The sequence below is a fragment of the Carex rostrata genome, chromosome 18 (assembly GCF_964058835.1).
Source record: "Carex rostrata chromosome 18, lpCarRost1.2, whole genome shotgun sequence".
Taxonomy (NCBI): Eukaryota; Viridiplantae; Streptophyta; class Magnoliopsida; order Poales; family Cyperaceae; genus Carex; species Carex rostrata.
The window spans coordinates 1,751,609-1,769,755 of NC_135935.1; the positions used below are offsets into that span (position 1 = coordinate 1,751,609).

Sequence of the window (18,147 nt, forward strand, 5' to 3'; positions counted from 1 at the left end):
TCTACTATTGTTGCTTGTGCTTTAAACTTCAACAAATTTACAACAATCTTATTTCTATTCCACCATACTCGATCTATTAGGATTACAATGATTTGTGTGAGATCTCTTGAATATATGAACACTAGAGTCTTTAGTGCTCGCATCTTGAGCCATGTGACTTTTCAAAGTTTGTAAGGATTCACCGGTTCAACTTTGTATTCATTTTTCATTGAGTAAAGAAAGACATGTCATAAAAAATGTCGAAAGCCTCCGGAGATATAGACATATCAAACCGAACTCCGTAAACATATACTGTGTCAAGTGTCTCTTAACTCTTATGTTTATTTTATTCACACTTGAAAATTTTTAGATTAAAAAAGCAAATTGAAAAGTTTTTATACATATTAAAAATCACAATATTCACCCTCTTTCTAGATACCATTAGAAACAACACTTATTTGCACATCTAATGTGAAAATAAAGAGTTGGAGAATCTTTATTACTTCAAGGCACAACTCACAAGCGTGAGCGCGGTAAGTAATTAATATTATTTTCTCCCGTTTCTTTAAAACTCCACAATTGATTTTTTTTTTTTTTGTTAAATTCTGCTATTATTTAATTAAGAAAGAGAAGAACATCACTCATCATTGGGAGACCTAGGTCGCAACTTGTGCTTTATTTAGTTTGTACTCTATTAAAAAATCAACCTCGTGGGTCCAGTACTTGTTCTTGTGTGACATTTAAATAACCCCTTGATTCGAATAAATCATAGATTATAGCTGCTAATAATTAATTAAGTAAATCTCTGCCTCCTTTCTGTCTTTTTGCATAATCTTTTGAAGGAGAAAAGAGATATATGCTGGGAATTTGCTTACAATATTAGAAGCCCACTTTTCTCTTTTCATTTTTTTTACGAGACTCCAGAAACAGATCTAAAGCCCATTATACATTATACAAATTTAACTTACCAAATATCGGCAATGCAAATTTTTATTTTTGAAATAAGAACTTTCATTAATCACGACATATGAGTTTTTTCAAATAAATTAAACATACTTCTTCCGTAGAGGCGAAATATATAATCGTTTATGTTAAATTAATGGTTCAATGGCAATGAAAGTTAACAAGTAATGAAATAAAATTGTATTATTTTAATAAAATTCACACTAGTAGGCTAGTAGGTGATTGTTCTACCATTTAGGAAAAAAAATGCAGATCACCATGCTTATACAGTAGTTGGTTCTTCTAAGAAAATTTTAGTCTTTCGAAACTTTAAATTTAAATGAAAAATAATTAATAATAATGAGTTTTATTCAAAATAGTCCCTCGCATACTCGCATATATGGCTCCGCCTCGACACATTCAAATTTATTTATTTATTTTTTTAAAAAAAAGGCCAAAGGCCCATTCCATTGAACTGAAAATAGCTTACATTACTAGTTTAATACCGAAGTACCAACAGATGTACTTCAACCCATGCAATATGCCAGCAAAGCAAAACAGTAAAGATACAATCCAACAACAGTATAACAAGCATAACAAGCAAGTCAAATACCAAACTAAAGAGGAGTCTATTGACCAAAAGTAATCTAGATAAGCTATGACTAAGCCACACTTTAAGGGGCTAAGGAGAGTTAGGTTCAAAATTGAGTGGTATGGGGGCTTCATATCGGCGGGGTATACTCAAGTGGCTGGTACGCCACCATCTCCATCGGCATGAACTGAGCTAAAGGTATTGCATCCTCCATAAGTGGCAGCCAAGCATCCACTTCCCTTTGCACTGCCGTGGAGGTATTCCCTACCCAATAACACAGTAAAAATTTGATTAGAAAAATAACGGATCTAGCTGTTTTTACCTGGTAATGATCAAAACATCTCTCATTTCGATGTTTCCATATGGTCCAACACACCACACTTACCACTAAGAGAAACTCTTGTCTTTGGATGGTAGACATAGATAATGCAAAGTTTATGATGTCATCTCAAGTATACCATTGTTGCATGTAATCTTGGCTTTTACCAAGCCAAAACCACACCCGTTGTGCTAGTGTACAATTCAAGAACAAATGGTCAATGGTTTCATCGTGGTTACAAAATTGATATTTCAAAGGACCAACCCAACCTCTAATCAGCAAGTTGTCTTTAGTGAGGATAGAATTACGTGTTACCAACCACATGAATACTCGAATTTTGGGTGGAATTGGTAAAGTCCACCACATCAGGGCTGGTATGGCTGGATTTACACCTCTATAATTCAAAAAATTGTACAAAGATTTGGTAGTAAACTTCCCTGTGTGGTCCCATCTCCATATCAAAGAGTCAGAATTGGATGTGAAGGACTGAATGCTAATAATATGCAGAATTTCAGCCCATTCCATAATGTCAAACCCTTCCAAGCTCCTTCTAAATGAGACTACCAAACCTTGTGTTTCGATAACCTCCCTAAGCAACACATGTTTATTTGTACATTTTTTATATATAATGGGATATCGAGCAGCTAAAGAGCAATTTAAGTACCAAATATCATTCCAGAAACTACAATTAGATGAGAGACCTGGTATGTACCTAACACTAATAGATCCTAATTGTTCTAAACTACATAATGTTTGCCAAAAGGAAGATGGAGTATGATGATGTGTAATGTATTTGTAAATTATCAGATCCTTCCACGTACCCAAGTACGTGTCATTTTTCAATTTCCACCACCATTTTAACAATAAAGAGATGTTCATTTCCTTAAGATCTAATATCCCCATACCACCAAAATGTCTGGCTATACAGATGTTCTCCTATGCCACTGGAGCATTTTTTTTTTTTCAGAACCTTGCCATAAGAATCTACGCCTAATTTTATCTATTTTAAATATAACAGTAAGTGGTATTTGGTAAACAGATAGAGCATACAAAGGTATTGAAGAAAGCACCGAATTTATTAAAGTAACCCTACCTCCTATTGATAAGAGTTGACTTTGCCAACTAGGTAATCTAGCTTCTATTTTATCAACTAAGAATTGCCAATCAACCACTGTGAGTTTCTGTTTATGCAAAGGTAAACCTAAATACTTAATTGGGAATTTCCCCCATCTACATCCGAATGTATGGTTAAGAGTAGAGGCACTGGGGTCAATGTTCAGAGGGTATATTTCAGTTTTTTCAAGGTTCATTCTAATACCAGACAAGGCCTCAAAACCAATCATTGCCTACCATGCAGACTCTACATTCTCCTCGGTGGCAGCCAAGAAAAGAATGATATCGTCCGCATAGTGGCAATTGGTATGGGCAAAGTTATCAACATAAGGAGGGCCTAACCCCTGAATACTTTGCGCTCTTCGCCCTTTGTTAAAAATCTTGCTAAGTGTATCAGCCGCTAATATATACAAGAAGGGGGATAACAGATCCCCTTGTCTAACGCCTCTTTTACAATAAAAATATCCCGTGAGTTCCCTATTAATTGTAAGGCATAATTGGGAGCTAGATAACCAATTAGAGATCCATTGTATCCATCTACTTCCAAAGTTTCTAGTGTGAAGTACCTCTACCAAGTATTCCCAATTTATTTTATCGTACGTTTTTTTGAAATCTATATTCAAAATTGCATCCCATTCCCAAATCCCACCACCATACTGCTATTTGGTCAAGAATATTCCACTCATGACCATCTTCTGGTCTGACACCCACGAGAACGGTAATGCGGCTGAACAGAGCTTTGTTGAATTTGTAAAAACATGGCCGTTAGTATATGACCCAAATTTTTTTAAAATACCACAATGAAATAAAAATAAACCAAAACATCCTAGATTTGAGGATCTCCACATTTATTTGGGTCACACAGCCAATCTGCTTCTCATTTATTAGAGGGGGGGGGGGGACGCATATTGACTTAGAGGTCCCAAAAATTTAAATACATTCAATATTAAAATGCATTTTTTTTTTATGCTTTTGGGGACTCTAAGTCAATTTGCGCCCCCCATAAATTAGTCGCAGATTGACTGTGCGGCTCGGATAAATATGAAAATCCCCAAATCTAGAGTGTTTTGGTTTATCATTTTTTTTTTGTGCTACAAATAAAATTTTTGGGTGTATGACTGACCACCACACCACGGATTATGACGTACACACGGTTAGAAATGCTTAGCCATATTTACTATTATAATTTTTTTTAGTAAGGTGTATTAAAATTTAATTGAATTAAATTTTTTTTTATATAATTTAGTTTCCCTAAAAAAATATTAAATTAATGCTTATAGGTTTTTGTTTTGTGAAGGTTGCCGGGCGAGCTGTCCAACCAACGATTGTATTAATAAAGAAATAAAAGTTTTTATAGCGCCCGAAATTCTATTACAACTACAATATACAATTTAAATTTTAAAGCCTTTATTATATTTAATATTATTTTTTAATTTAATTGGGTTGGATCGGGTTGAGCCATGACATATCTGGATTGGGTCCGATCTAGATACTCTCAACCCGTATAGAATTGAGTCGGATTTGATCTGTTTAAAATAATTGATCCGACTCGATCCAACTCATATTCTTTTTGGTCATGTTTGGTTGTGAAGTAAAGTTAAGCCGGATTAAATTTCTTACTCCAAGCTAAACCGGAGTAAGTTAATCATGTTTGGTGGAGTAAGCTAAACCACCTCTTTAGGTGGTGCAAGTTACTCCGGTTTAGCTCAAATCTTATTCCATTTGAAACCGCCTATGTTACTCCTGATTTGGCTCCTTAAGCGTGGAGTAAGGGGTTTACTCCACCTCTTACTCCACAACCAAACATGGCCTTTGTCTCTTCGGAGATGGATTTACATTCGCTCCAACGCAATGCCACCTGCACTGTATCTGGAACCATTTATGTGCACTTTCATTTTTTTTAATTTTAATAACTCAAATTTAAAGCTTAAAAGTAGAAAATAAAACCATTAGATATGATCTATATCATTTTATCTATGCACAAGTAAAAAATTATGACATTTTAACTTTTTTTTAATTGTTATCAAGAGCTTGTAAAAACATACTAATGTGAATAATTTCTAAACGTTGATTTTTTAATTTATCGATTCACATATAAACAAAATTAATAGAGGAGGGATCAAATGCCTTCATTTTTTGTGCCTCCATCATGCCTCTATTTTTAAAACGTTAATAACTCAAAATTTAAATCATAAACTTCAAAATAAACCGTTAGATGTGATCTATGCTATTTTATCTATGTGTCCAAGAAAATTTATCACATTTTGGTTTTCTTTTTATGTGAATCAATAAGTTGAAAAATCAACGTCTATAAATTATCCACAATAGTACGTTTTTACAAGCTCTTGATGACAACCAAAACAAAGTTGAAATGCCATAATTTTTTACACATGCATAAATAAAATGATGTAGATCATATCCAACGGTTTTATTTTGACTTTTAATTTTTAAATTTTGAGTTATTAAAGTTTTTAAAAATGGAGGTATAATGGAGGAACAAAAAATGGAGGCATTGGAACTCTCCTCAAATTAATATGTGATAAATTTTTATAAGCACATAAAGAAAATAACATAGATCACATATAACGGTTTTATTTTGATATTTATAATTTAAATTTTGAGTTATTAATATTTTAAAAATAAAGGTATGATGAAGACACAAAAAATTAAGACATTTGAACCCTCCTCTTTATTTATATCAAAATTCGCGTCACTAGAGAGGATGTGAATCGAGGGCTCTTCACTGTCAAAAAAAAAAAAAAAAAAAAAAAAAATCAAGGGCTCTTCGCACGAGGGTGCGTTTGGATGAGGCAAATAATAATGCTAATTCAGGTTAGCGATTATTTCAAACTACTATTTTACGTTTTGATGTGTTTGAATTAGCAAAAAGAAACTATTTTTTGTCTATTTTTTGTGAATTTAGTATGCTATTCTACTATCTCAAATTATTTGAGTTAGTTCACTATCTCATTAACCTAAGCCTTCATCCAAACACAAAAATCGATAGAAGTGGTGCTGTGCAAGAGAGGATGAGATAATAAATTTGAATGTGTCTAAAACCACAAGTCTCTTTAAAATTCGTAGGTAATTAATAATGAAAGATTCGGATTAGATCCCTCGTGAAATCTGAGGTTTGATCCTGCTTTTTGTATCATCCCACTGGGCACGGGGCACGGGCTTGTGTTTGCGTACAAAAAAAAAAGGGATCCATATATTTTAAGGTGGTAACTGACATGACCTTCCCAATTAACCAACAAAAAAAAAGACAAGATAAAATACAGAGCAGCCAGAACTTCTATTCTAAAACCCAACAAAAGAAGAGGAGGGTTCAAATGCCTCCATTTTTTGTCTCCACCATGTCTCTATTTTTTAAAACTTTAATAATTGAAAATTTAAAACTTAAAAATCAAAATAAAACCATCGGATATGATCTACATCATTTTATCTATGCACATGTAAAAAATTATGACATTTCAATTTTATTTTGATTGTCATCAAGAGCTTGTAAAAAATGCACTAATTTGGATGATTTATAGACATTGATTTTTGAACTTATTGATTCACATAAAAACAAAATTGAAATGTGATAATTTTTTATGAGCATATAGAGAAAATAATATAGATCACATCTAACGGTTTATTTTGACTTTTAAGTTTTAAATCTTGAATTATTAAAGTTTTAAAAAATGGAGGCATTTGAACCGTCCTCGTAAAAGAAATGATTTTCGAACAAAATTTCATTTCTAATTGGCTTGGTCCATTGACATGGTCTCCGAGTAATTTTTATTTACATACTTCATCAGGCCACCTCACTTTAAATAGGCCTCCCCTGCTCTCCACCCTTCTCAACCCCCCTTCCAAGTAAGTTCCTTTTCTCTTCTTTTTACTTCTCAAGTTTGCTTTGTAACTTGTTAGGTGGTAGCAAAATTCCCTCTCTCTCTTTTTTTTTTTGGAAATTGATTATTGGTCTTAGAACGGTACAGTTCAGCGTTGACTTGATTCGCAAGAATCATTCTATTGCTTTTGTTGATAATTGTATTGGAGCTTGTGATATCTTAGGTAGCCTTTTCTTATAACAGTTGATTTGAGACAAAAGAATCTATCAAGGGAGAAAAAAAATGGAGGTAACAAATGTTTGCGAATATGAAGAATTGGCAAAGCAAAAGTTGCCAAAAATGGTGTATGATTACTATTCGGCCGGAGCAGAGGATCAATGGACACTCAAAGAAAACAGAGAAGCCTTTTCAAGGATTTTGTAAGCATATTTCTAATTACGTATTCTCTTTTCTTTCTTACTTTCTTAAATTCATTATTAATTAAATACAAAAAAGTACATACAACTATACAAGGTATGAATGAATTCATGAAATCCATTTAGATAGCATGAATTATCAGCTATCCAGCCTGGCACTTTTAGAATAGTACAAAACTATCATATCAAGTCTTGGAATCAAATTCCAGCTTGTGGGGGTGTTACAAAATAAATGCGTGGACTATTTTGCTATTCGTTATTTCTTGGGCTCGTGAGTCGTGACTCGTGACATATCAAAAGGTTACATTTTTCTAAAAGGTGGTTCTAGAATATTGGAGTCACTTTGTTTAGATGCCCTTCAGTATATAGGAATATAGGATAGAGACAGCTTGATTGGTGACAAACATTTGTCAAAATTTGATAATCTGAATTTTCAAAGTTTAGTGCCTACAATATTTTAAGTTGGTGTCTATAAATTCATATTTTCAAATTTTAGTGCGGAATGTTCTGTATTACGGATCAATATCTTAATTTTCAAAATCAGCCAAATAGCCAATCAGAATCGATCAACATGATTTTCATATGAAATACTTGCAAACTAAATTTTACATTTTTTTATTTATTTTTTATAATTTTCTAGATATGTAGAAAATCACTGCTTTTGAATGATTTAGAATTAAATCAAGTGATTTTCTACCTATCTAATAAAATAGTGCAAGTGGGAATCAATCCGCACTATGCATAGTACTGTAGCCTCACTCATTCTTTATTATTGTTTTCATTTTTCTTGTGTCACGTGTGGACAGTTTAACATGAAAGATGACAAAATGATCAAAATTCTAATGTTAAAACCAAATATTCAGTCTGCATAGGATGCGTACCATCCTGTGCAGCAATTTGCAGCACCACAAATTGAAAATATATTAGGCCCACATTGCAGTGACCCCACATTGCAGTGACCTGATCTATAAATTTCTACACGGCAAAAGAAATAGTAAATTTGTATATGGTATCTGATCAAGAATCACTTAAATAGTTGTTGGCTATGGGGTCTTGTGGAACATAAAGAGCGCTTCACCAGTATGGAAAAAAAGTTCTATATATTTCTTGCCTTTAATCTGTTCTCTCTTGATAAAGAATAAAATAATGGTTTAGAGCTCACTAAATGTTGGTGAAAGCTACTCATATGGATTTCAAGTTCAAACCAAAATCGCTAACAAGTTAAAAGACAGGGACAACGACAAATGGATACATTGTTTAATGAAATATTAATTGTTAGAAAATCACTTAACCTTGTACTACATTGGACAAATTCCTCAAAAAGTCTTGGACATGACTTTCTTTTTTGAAGGACAGTTGGCGAGTAGCCAGCTGTCGATATATTGAATAAGTATGATCCCTGCATTCCCAAGTCTGCTTGGTGTGAGACACCGTGTAATTGGAGGAGCGTCTGCGCCCATAGACCATTTTCTTCGTTGTGCAGTTTTCATAGCCACTTAACTAGCAGTGCCGCATTCTGGTCTGCTATATCTATAATCCCCAAGCCCCCCTCTTGTTTTAGAGCACACGTCCTTTCCCAGAAGTCCCATGACTTTCATATATATAATTACAAATTGATCACATCATGCGCTACTATGATGAAATAACGTTGTCTTCATCAAGTTGCTTTCCTCTAACTCTAAAACACCAAATCAAAGATAATCACTTCTAAATTTTATTTTAACTGTATAATTTGAATAGGTTTCGGCCTCGTGTGTTGGTTGATGTCACAAAAATTGACATGACAACGACTGTTCTCGGCTTCAAAATTTCAATGCCTATCATGATTGCACCATCTGCAATGCAGAAAATGGCTCATCCTGATGGTATGCAAATTTGTAAACTTTACTTCTTTCAATAATTTGAGGAAAATAAGAATAGAGGGAAAAATCAAATTTTATTTCTCCAAAACTTGAGAAAATTGCTTTGGATTCTTTAGGTGAGCTTGCCACTGCAAGGGCTGCAGCTTCTGCTGGAACCATTATGGTTTGGCTTTTTCCCTTTTTTATTTTATGAAAGAAGAACACAATTTTTTCCCACCTTTCCCTCAAATAAGTAAGGATTCATTAATATATTTGAAGTTGGATTAGAAATGGGGCCTTAATTAATGTTGACTGAAGCTGATGTGTACTCTACTTGTTAGAGCTACTTAGATGTTTATTCATTAATATATCTATTGATTTGATGTGGAATTATTATATGCACGGTCAGTTATTTAATCTTACTTATCTATTTCAGACCTTGTCATCATGGGCAACTTGTAGTGTAGAAGAGGTCAATGCAACCGGGCCTGGCATTCGCTTCTTTCAGCTTTATGTAATTCACTGACTATTATATATTTCCTTCATTTAGTAGTGTTATTTTTTCTCATTCAAATTTGTAAATTAAGTTTGATACCCACTCCAAAAAAAAACATACTTCAAAAGACCCCACCATTAATACAAATGCTGTTTAGAATATAAAGACTATAGAGAATAGCTGTACCTTACCAGCACATGCAAGTTTGTACTAGTCAATACTGACAAGGCTACTTTCCTTTGTTTTGATCATGTTCTAAATCAATCAGTACTCCAACTGGTACCTGAATAAAGCATAGTTATTAGATGCTTTTATATTAATTTAAATCCTAGTCCCTTTCTAAACAACTATATATGTTTATGTACGGAACTTGTAGGTGTACAAGGATAGGAACATAGTGAGGCAACTGGTACGCAGGGCTGAGAAAGCTGGTTACAAGGCAATTGCACTTACTGTTGATACGCCACGTCTCGGTCGGAGAGAAGTTGACATCAAGAATAAGTATTGCTCTTTTTTAGTTCACAAACTGATAACCATCTCCTGTGAACTCCCCCCCCCCTAAACATCCCATGAACTTTTCACGCACCTTGAAATGCACACTTGGCTATTGTGCTGATGTATATCAGTATATCTATGTTATCGCTTCACACTTGCCTATAGTATCGATGCACACTTAACTATTTCAGCACATAACTGTTGACACTTGTCATGTGATTTTGATCAAGTCAAAATGCATTTTAAAAGCTGTCTTGATCTTCGAGAATTGTTTTTCGAATTCTTAAAATGCATAATAAACTATTGCTCAATGCACACTTTAGTACACCAATGCACATTCCACTATTGCGCCAATATACGCTTACTTTAGTTCTTTAAAAAAAACAAAGTTACCAAAATTAGTTGGATGTTGTTTAGGTGGTGAGGGATTGGGGACTACATAAAATATTTCTTTAGCTTATTTAAAACAATAAAAAATTTATCTCTCTTATTCTCAATTTTTTAAATTAAGGTTTAATTTTGCATTTATTGGAATCAGCGGTTGCATCAGTTACCATTTGGTATTATTTTCAGGTTCACGTTGCCACCAAATTTAACACTGAAGAACTTTGAGGACCTTGACCTTGGCAAGATGGAAAAGGTTAAGATTGTAATCTTTCAGCTTGAATTCTCATAGTTTCTAAACTAAAATCTGGGTTATGCTTGATTCACAAATTTCTGCCATTTTAGGCAAATGATTCTGGTTTGGCTGCATATGTTGCTGGCCAAGTTGACCAATCTCTCTCGTGGAAGGTGTGTTGAAAATCGAAATGTAATATTAGTTAACTTATTAATTTTTAGTTTTAGGTTTGTTGTTTGCACGGATGAATTTACATTCATGCATTTGAAATGACAATGTCTTACCTTTTTTTATTCTTAATTATGTTCTTAAAAAGATTAAAAGGAGTAAAATTATAATGAGCACAGCTTAAATTTATTTCTAGATTGAAAATATCTGTTTTCTTATATTCTATAGGATGTGCAGTGGCTGCAGACAATTACTTCTCTGCCAATATTATGCAAAGGAATTATGACTGCTGAGGACAGTATGTATTAAATAGTTATAACATCAAACTAAAATGAAAAATCCTTTGACATAATGTCACAACCTCAGTTTTTTTTTGCCAAGATCACTATATTGTATGGTAATGGTCCTAATGGATGAAATCCCACCTTTCGAGGGTTTCATTGTAAGTTTTATCAAAAACATAAATTTAAGAACAACAAACTTTCATGTATAATCAGAAGAACCTGTTTATGGCATTAGTTATAGAAAATCAAGTGCGATTGGATTAATATTTCATTATGCATCTACAAACAGCCCGAAAGGCCATAGAATACGGGGCTGCTGGTATTATCGTGTCGAACCATGGAGCACGCCAGCTAGACTATAGCCCTGCTACCATTACTTGCTTGGAAGAGGTAAACTTTACTTTTCTATTCTTAATTTTTTTTTTATTTCACTTTCCATGAAAATCGAAGAAAACTAGTGTAACTTTGACTTCTACAGCATATCCCAGCAATCAGTGGTTACTAACTGCACAATGATTTGAATATAGGTTGTGAAAGAGGCAAATGGAATAGTCCCTGTTTTTCTTGATGGTGGGGTCCGTCGTGGAACTGATGTGTTCAAAGCAATTGCCTTGGGTGCTTCTGGCATATTTGTAAGTACAGTTTTGAATTGGTTACTTCTTTTCCTCTATTTATTACATAATTATTCAGGTTACTTTATCCTCTTCATTTCACTTTTGCACATTAGTACATTACCCAAATATGCAACAGTAATGACGACTGGTCTATTTCAATGCGGATTTCACTTTAGTTCTATATGAAGTTGCTTCAGGAATAAAATATTTTTAACCATGTAGTGTCCATTTTCTTCTTAAATAACCAGCTAAAATGGTAATAATTAGGATTCTTAGAATAATTAGTTAAACTTCAATAGCATATCTAATTTCTGCCATCTTTTGGGTCTGATCTGTTATCGGTCGGATTCAGGTCTCCAGAAAATAGACATATACATCATGTACAAGATGCTAAAGTAAAAATCAATAAGAACTTGCTATTTTGATTTGTGGATTTTTCAGATTGGTAGGCCTGTGCTTTATGGCTTGGCAGTGGATGGAGAGGCAGGAATAAAGAATGTGCTAAAGATGCTTAGGAATGAACTGGAGATGACTATGGCTCTTAGTGGTTGCACCTCTTTAGAGGATATTACACGTGACCGTGTGCTAACTGAATCTGATAAGATTCGCCGCAGTCTCTCCAGACTCTAGATATGTGTCCTTTAATATGAGAGAGAGAGAGAGTATGCATGGCATCTTTCATAAACTTTGTTCGGAGCTTACTAAAGCACTTTGGTATTTGTAGTACCTAGTCAAGTGCTTTCCAATAAGTGTACCTTTTGTTAAGCATTGATGATTACATAGAGAGCACTGTTAAATTTTGAGTTTGGTTCGTGTTCTGGTGCATTCTGGCAGGTACAATATGGGACCAGAGCCTTCACTTGGTACCGCTAACTTTTTTGGTTTTACCAGAGAAAAGAAAAAGTTCCCATTGATTTAATATTTCCCCATATAAGAATATTTTTTATTCTCTAAACTTCCTCGTGTAACATCAAACATTTGACTGGTACCGTAAAGTACAATCCAGTACCAGCCTCTCAGGCCGTACATAACCAAAGTCTTGATTTTATAGAAATGTACATACAGTGAATTTCATTGTGTAATGATAGGTACCTCTACTGGCACAATAATCGTCAACAAGAACTAAGAATTAGATGAACTATCATCTAATAATGCGCGCCTTTTGATGCTTCTCCTTTGAAGTAGAAACCTTTGTAGAGATCTCTTCATTGATAGGCCTGAGTTTGCTTTCAGAGAAACAATTAAATCTTCATTTTCAATTTTGCTTCCATTTTCTTTCAAACGATCCTCGCAGATCTTTTCCATCTCTTGCTGTGCTTTGCATATTATCTCTCTAGCCTGCAACTTATAATTTTTTCATGATTTGTGGTTTCATCCGGACAAGTGGTACTCTGTTGTAAGCAAGCATATGCTTGATCATTATGTGGAATTGTTCTTTCCTCTTGTTAGGTGGGGAACTAATTATTCTTAATGTACCCTTTTATTGTCTATTTGAAAAGATCCATTACAAAATCTTCTGAAAAGAAAAAAATTCAGAGCCAAGTTAATGCTTAAACCTGAATCTCAGTTGCATCACAAGTGAACATCCGGCCTCTGTATATAATAGTAATTGGCTTCTCTTCTTGTGCCCTTCATTGTCAAAATAAAAAGAAACATCATAGTTAAACTATTTGCTCATCATGAAGTACATTTTTTTAGAAAAAAATCTAAAAAAAATTGAGAATGCCTATATTATAAGCACTTGACATCACTATGCTTTATTATTCTAAATGGACATAAACACCCAAAATGCTTTGTGCATAGTATTGATCCTATTTGCTGGCATTAGATGCTTAAGCCACACCATGGTATATATCACCAACTAAGAACACAAGTTTAAATGAAACTGGTTTAAGAACACAACTAATTATTGAACTTCTTATCTATAAATCTTAGTTAATTCGAGAATTATATACCCGCCAGATGATGCTGCTTTCCTGCTTGAACTCAGACAGAGCTCCGTGTTGCAATATTCCATGTCTCTCTGTCTCTCTCTGTATCTCTCTCAATGTCTTGTACACTGAAAATTACGGCAGATGAGGGCCTATTTGTATGATTAGAAGTTTATTCATATTATTTGGTACAAATTGGTGAGGGTAGAGATTCAGAGAAAAGCATGAGAAATGCAAGTTTTTCATGTGAGAAATTGGGCATGTGATTCTTTCCATACATAGAAATACTTTGCATCTTGGGTCGCAATCTCCTTTGTAAATAGACACTATAAAAGGGACTGAACAATATTCTTAGATTAGGTTACAAGAAGTAGATGTTGATCAGGTTTCTACCTAACGCCTAAATTCTGGTATTGTAATCAATTATTATCTTTGGTACATTAGTTAGGCGAAGAGGAAATTTTCAGCCATAATAAATCCCCTCGCAAAATTTTATTCTTTTTAATATGATTCTTACTTAATATATCATTATTTTATTTTTACTCAATTTTATATAGGGTATACCGATTTTTTTATTTTTATCCAAAATATAAATTGAATTTTAAAAATTAACCGAACCGGTTGTCAAATTTTAAATCTACCCAAACCGGTTAACCGTTAACCGGACCAAATTTCCGGTTAACGGTTAACCGGACCCTTTAAAAGAGTCCGGTTAACCGTTAACCGGAAATTTGGTTTGGGTTCGCTTAACCGTTAACCGGATTCGTTGGTTCGCTTAACCGTTAACCGAACCCGATTTTTTTTTTTAAAACAGAAAATTTTAAATGTTTTTTTTCTATTGAAAATATACATGAAAATTCGTATTTAGATTTATCAAATTTACACAAAAAAAAATTTGTAAATCAAATATGAAATTTAAAATTATAGAAAAATACACATACACATACACATACACATATACATATACATATTATTTTAAATTTCATATATAATATGTATATGTATATGTGTATGTGTATGTGTATGTGTATTTTTCTATAATTTTAAATTTCATATTTGATTTACAAATTTTTTTGGTGTAAATTTGATAAATCTAAATACGAATTTTCATGTATATTTTCAATAGAAAAAAAACATTTAAAATTTTCTATTTAAAAAAAAAAAAAATCGGGTTCGGTTAACGGTTAAGCGAACCAACGAATCCGGTTAACGGTTAAGCGAACCAACGAATCCGGTTAACGGTTAAGCGAACCCAAACCAAATTTCCGGTTAACGGTTAACCGGACTATTTCAAAGGGTCCGGTTAACCGTTAACCGGAAATTTGGTCCGGTTAACCGTTAACCGGAAATTGGGTCTGGTTAACAGTTAACCGGTTTGGGTAGATTTAAAATTTGACAACCGGTTCGGTTAATTTTTAAAATTCAATTTATATTTTGGATAAAAATAAAAAAATCGGAGCGTTTGGCGTACCTTCAGTCGAAATAGAATATCTATTCCGAATTATATTTAATTAGCAACATACCAAATAGCCCGTATTTAATTATCGCCATATTGAAACTTCTAATTTATGCCCAAAATTATGAAGAATTTATTTTGTCTGCCATATTAAAAAATATCTGACAACACCTTTTTTTTTGTAAAATCTGAGAGAGTAATGTGAGGTCTGTATTTTGTTTTTTCTCCGTCTTGCCTCCTCCTCATTTCGTCATTGTTCTACCTGAGAAGAGGAAAAAAACACCAGAATCCAAGTTGAATTTTCCTCTGAACAAAAAGAAAAAGCCTATACTTACACTAGCAAAACGGAGTTTCTTTGAAAACTAAACAAGAATTATATCAGTACTATAGGTACCAACATGATCTTCTCTTTGCTGCTAATCATATTCTAACTTCTAAAATTGGCTTAAAAATCAAATCCTATAAAGAAATGCCTCTAATTAGTATACTTATTTATTGAAAGATTATTGTTCCATTCAAGTATTCACCTGTTCAAGGAATCAAGGACACACAGGTTTAGTCCAGAGTCTAGACTATAACTGTCCGGGGTACTCCCCTGCCTCCGGGCCAGACTTGTTGACATAAAAGCCCAAACAACAATAGACTTGGGCCGTATAGGCCCTGAAACTGTCAGGATATCTCCATTTTCGACAAATGGAGAGAATCGATTATTATACCAATCGCCCTGGAGTGAATTGCTCCTCCATCGGTCCATCCTATCACAATCGACTATCGACAATCGCCAATCGACAAATCAAACCCTTGTTCTCTCTACCTTCTTGATCGAGACTCTCTCGCCTTTTGATCCGAAGACGAGAGGTTCCATCGTAAGCGAGGTGCACGATTTACCCAAAAGATGGTAAACTATGAATCTTTTTCGGACATTTCGAACTTTGATTTGCTCTGATTAATATTTCTCTGAGATAACTAGTACCCTTTAATCCCTTTCTTACCAAATATTGAGCTTTTCTGTGCAATATTGACAGTTTGATTTCGTTAATAGGTTCTGCTACAACCAGATCCATTTCTAAACGAGCTCACGAGCTTGTATGAGAAGAACACAGAGAGTGGATCTGTTTGGGTCACTATGAAGCGATGTAAGCACTTTTTTTTTATTCTTTTTGTTTTGCTTTATTTTTGTGAATCTTGTATACGGGAGTCTCTTTTTTTGTACGATATTCAATGATTTTGTAATTCTTTTGATCTGATAGCTTGTCTAAAGACAAAGAACAAGAGACAACTGATGGAGAAAGAAGGACAAAAACTTGAGTATAAATGTCTAGTCCGTGCAACTGATGGAAAAAAGACGATCTCAACCTTGGTATGTTTCTATCTAAATTCACTGCTCCTGTTCATTAATTTTCTTTCAGTATGTTTTAGTTGTAATCTAATTATTCAATTAGGATTATATGGATATTTCATGCTTAATAGTACCACCACTAACAAATTTACTGAAATGCCTCCTGGTATAATTTGGTGATGTGCTGCCAGTGTCCTACTGCTTCCTCCATTTCTCCAAATTTCAATTTAGAGTTCCTTTGCTGTTATAGGGATATTAGAATGCAGCAACGAATTTTCAATTTTCTTGTTGTTCAGTTCATACATTGATTTAAGAGTTTGAAATGTGAATGGACCTTGCTGGATCATACTATCAAACATCAGTTTCAGCTTGCAAGTGAATGGAAAAGAAAACAGAAAAGTTAAACAGATGCAAATTCAATCCATATGTAATTGCATATATTAATTTTGAACTTCAGGTTTTTTTTTTTCAGGTACCAATATATAAATTACAACTAGCTTTTTTATGTCAGTAAAATAAAATTTAACTGCTTCACATCAAAAAAAGTTCACAGTTTTCCGGATTGCACAATGTCTATAGACTGATTGCTGTACTAAAATATACCAAATGTTTGTGCTCATATTTTGTATGGTTTGATCTCCTGGAATTTGCAGTATACCTTGGACCAATGGTGTTTCCTAACTGCATCTGACCTAACCAAGTTGATAGTGTATTGTAAATACATGACTCACTGGTAATAATGTCTTCCAATATATTTCTAACTTCTGATATTTATTTTAAATTTTGCAGATTTCAGCTAAGGATCAGCTGAAATTTCAAGCATCTTATGCAACTGTACTGAGAGCACACATGGATGCATTGAAAAAGAGAGAGAGAAAGGACAAGAAGAAGGCAACTGAACCCGAAAAGAAACCCGACCCACGTAAGAAGAGAGCCCCTCTTAAGAAGCCGGGTTCCAGCACTGCTAAATCCTCCTGATATAAACGATTAGTTTAGTTGGATAATTAAACAGGCATCTCCATTTGGTGTCCCAGCACTGGTCATGTTTTAATGTCTGTATTTTCAATTACAACTTCTGCTGCTGAGAAATTTTGGATCTTTGAAGAATTTTTCTTGACATTTTTTTTAGTTAAAAAATGCTTTTCTTTTAGTTGAGGAAAACAATGACTTTTGTATAGTGTGCTCAAAACTTACTATTTGTGACAAATCAAACTGTCTAGGTGAAACTTCAAGAATCAATTATATTTGTCCGACTCCATCTTTGTATTGTATCATGCAGAAACTTCAATGTGCTCATTGACTCCAAATTGTTCACTAGTTTTCATTTACATAAATCATGCATGGACACCAGTAACCAGGCGTTATATTTATGTTGTATAATATCTTACAGCAAATTTGCTAGCACATGACAAAAAGTTTTACTGAAATAAAGGTATAATTTTATATGTTTTGCAAACTGAAATTTTTGTAAAGAAACTAGTTGGTTCATACCAAGGATTTCTAAATATATTATGTTATTATATGAATTTTTTTTAAAATCCGTGGTTCTTATATTTTATTTTTTGAAAATGATAAATCGTGGTAACTAAAATCCCACTTGGAATCTTGAAGATCAAACTCGAGCTTAGAAGTGTGATCTATGTGAAACCTACATAGCTTGGCACAGAAAATCCAGAATGAATTGAGGGAAAAAAAATGCTTAATAAG

The 18,147-nt window shown here is 33.6% G+C and overlaps 3 protein-coding genes across 4 annotated transcripts; 2 read left to right on the forward strand and 1 right to left on the reverse strand.

The window, feature by feature from the left end:
* Positions 1-6,694: 6,694 nt before the first annotated feature.
* On the forward strand, positions 6,695-12,517 carry LOC144569505 (glycolate oxidase 3-like). Of its 2 annotated transcripts, XM_078319885.1 has the most exons (12): positions 6,695-6,806; positions 7,025-7,200; positions 8,938-9,062; positions 9,176-9,222; positions 9,475-9,552; positions 9,911-10,035; positions 10,603-10,669; positions 10,759-10,821; positions 11,045-11,114; positions 11,390-11,490; positions 11,628-11,732; positions 12,156-12,517. In XM_078319885.1, the coding sequence occupies exons 2-12, from the start codon at positions 7,064-7,066 to the stop codon at positions 12,342-12,344; spliced, it is 1,107 nt and encodes a 368-aa protein (XP_078176011.1). In that variant the 5' UTR covers positions 6,695-6,806; positions 7,025-7,063; the 3' UTR covers positions 12,345-12,517. The 2 variants fall into 2 exon arrangements, with proteins under 2 accessions (XP_078176011.1, XP_078176010.1); XM_078319884.1 differs by lacking the exon at positions 6,695-6,806 and having other exon boundaries at positions 6,951-7,200.
* Positions 12,518-12,628: 111 nt separating this feature from the next.
* Positions 12,629-13,858, reverse strand: LOC144569506 (uncharacterized). The gene is made up of 3 exons (XM_078319886.1): positions 13,670-13,858; positions 13,271-13,343; positions 12,629-13,052 (listed from the first exon to the last, which is right to left on the reverse strand). The coding sequence occupies exons 1-3, from the start codon at positions 13,729-13,731 to the stop codon at positions 12,837-12,839; spliced, it is 351 nt and encodes a 116-aa protein (XP_078176012.1). The 5' UTR covers positions 13,732-13,858; the 3' UTR covers positions 12,629-12,836.
* Positions 13,859-15,820: 1,962 nt separating this feature from the next.
* Positions 15,821-17,689, forward strand: LOC144569509 (Signal recognition particle, SRP9/SRP14 subunit). The gene is made up of 4 exons (XM_078319889.1): positions 15,821-15,999; positions 16,144-16,237; positions 16,352-16,461; positions 17,230-17,689. The coding sequence occupies exons 1-4, from the start codon at positions 15,997-15,999 to the stop codon at positions 17,416-17,418; spliced, it is 396 nt and encodes a 131-aa protein (XP_078176015.1). The 5' UTR covers positions 15,821-15,996; the 3' UTR covers positions 17,419-17,689.
* Positions 17,690-18,147: the final 458 nt, after the last annotated feature.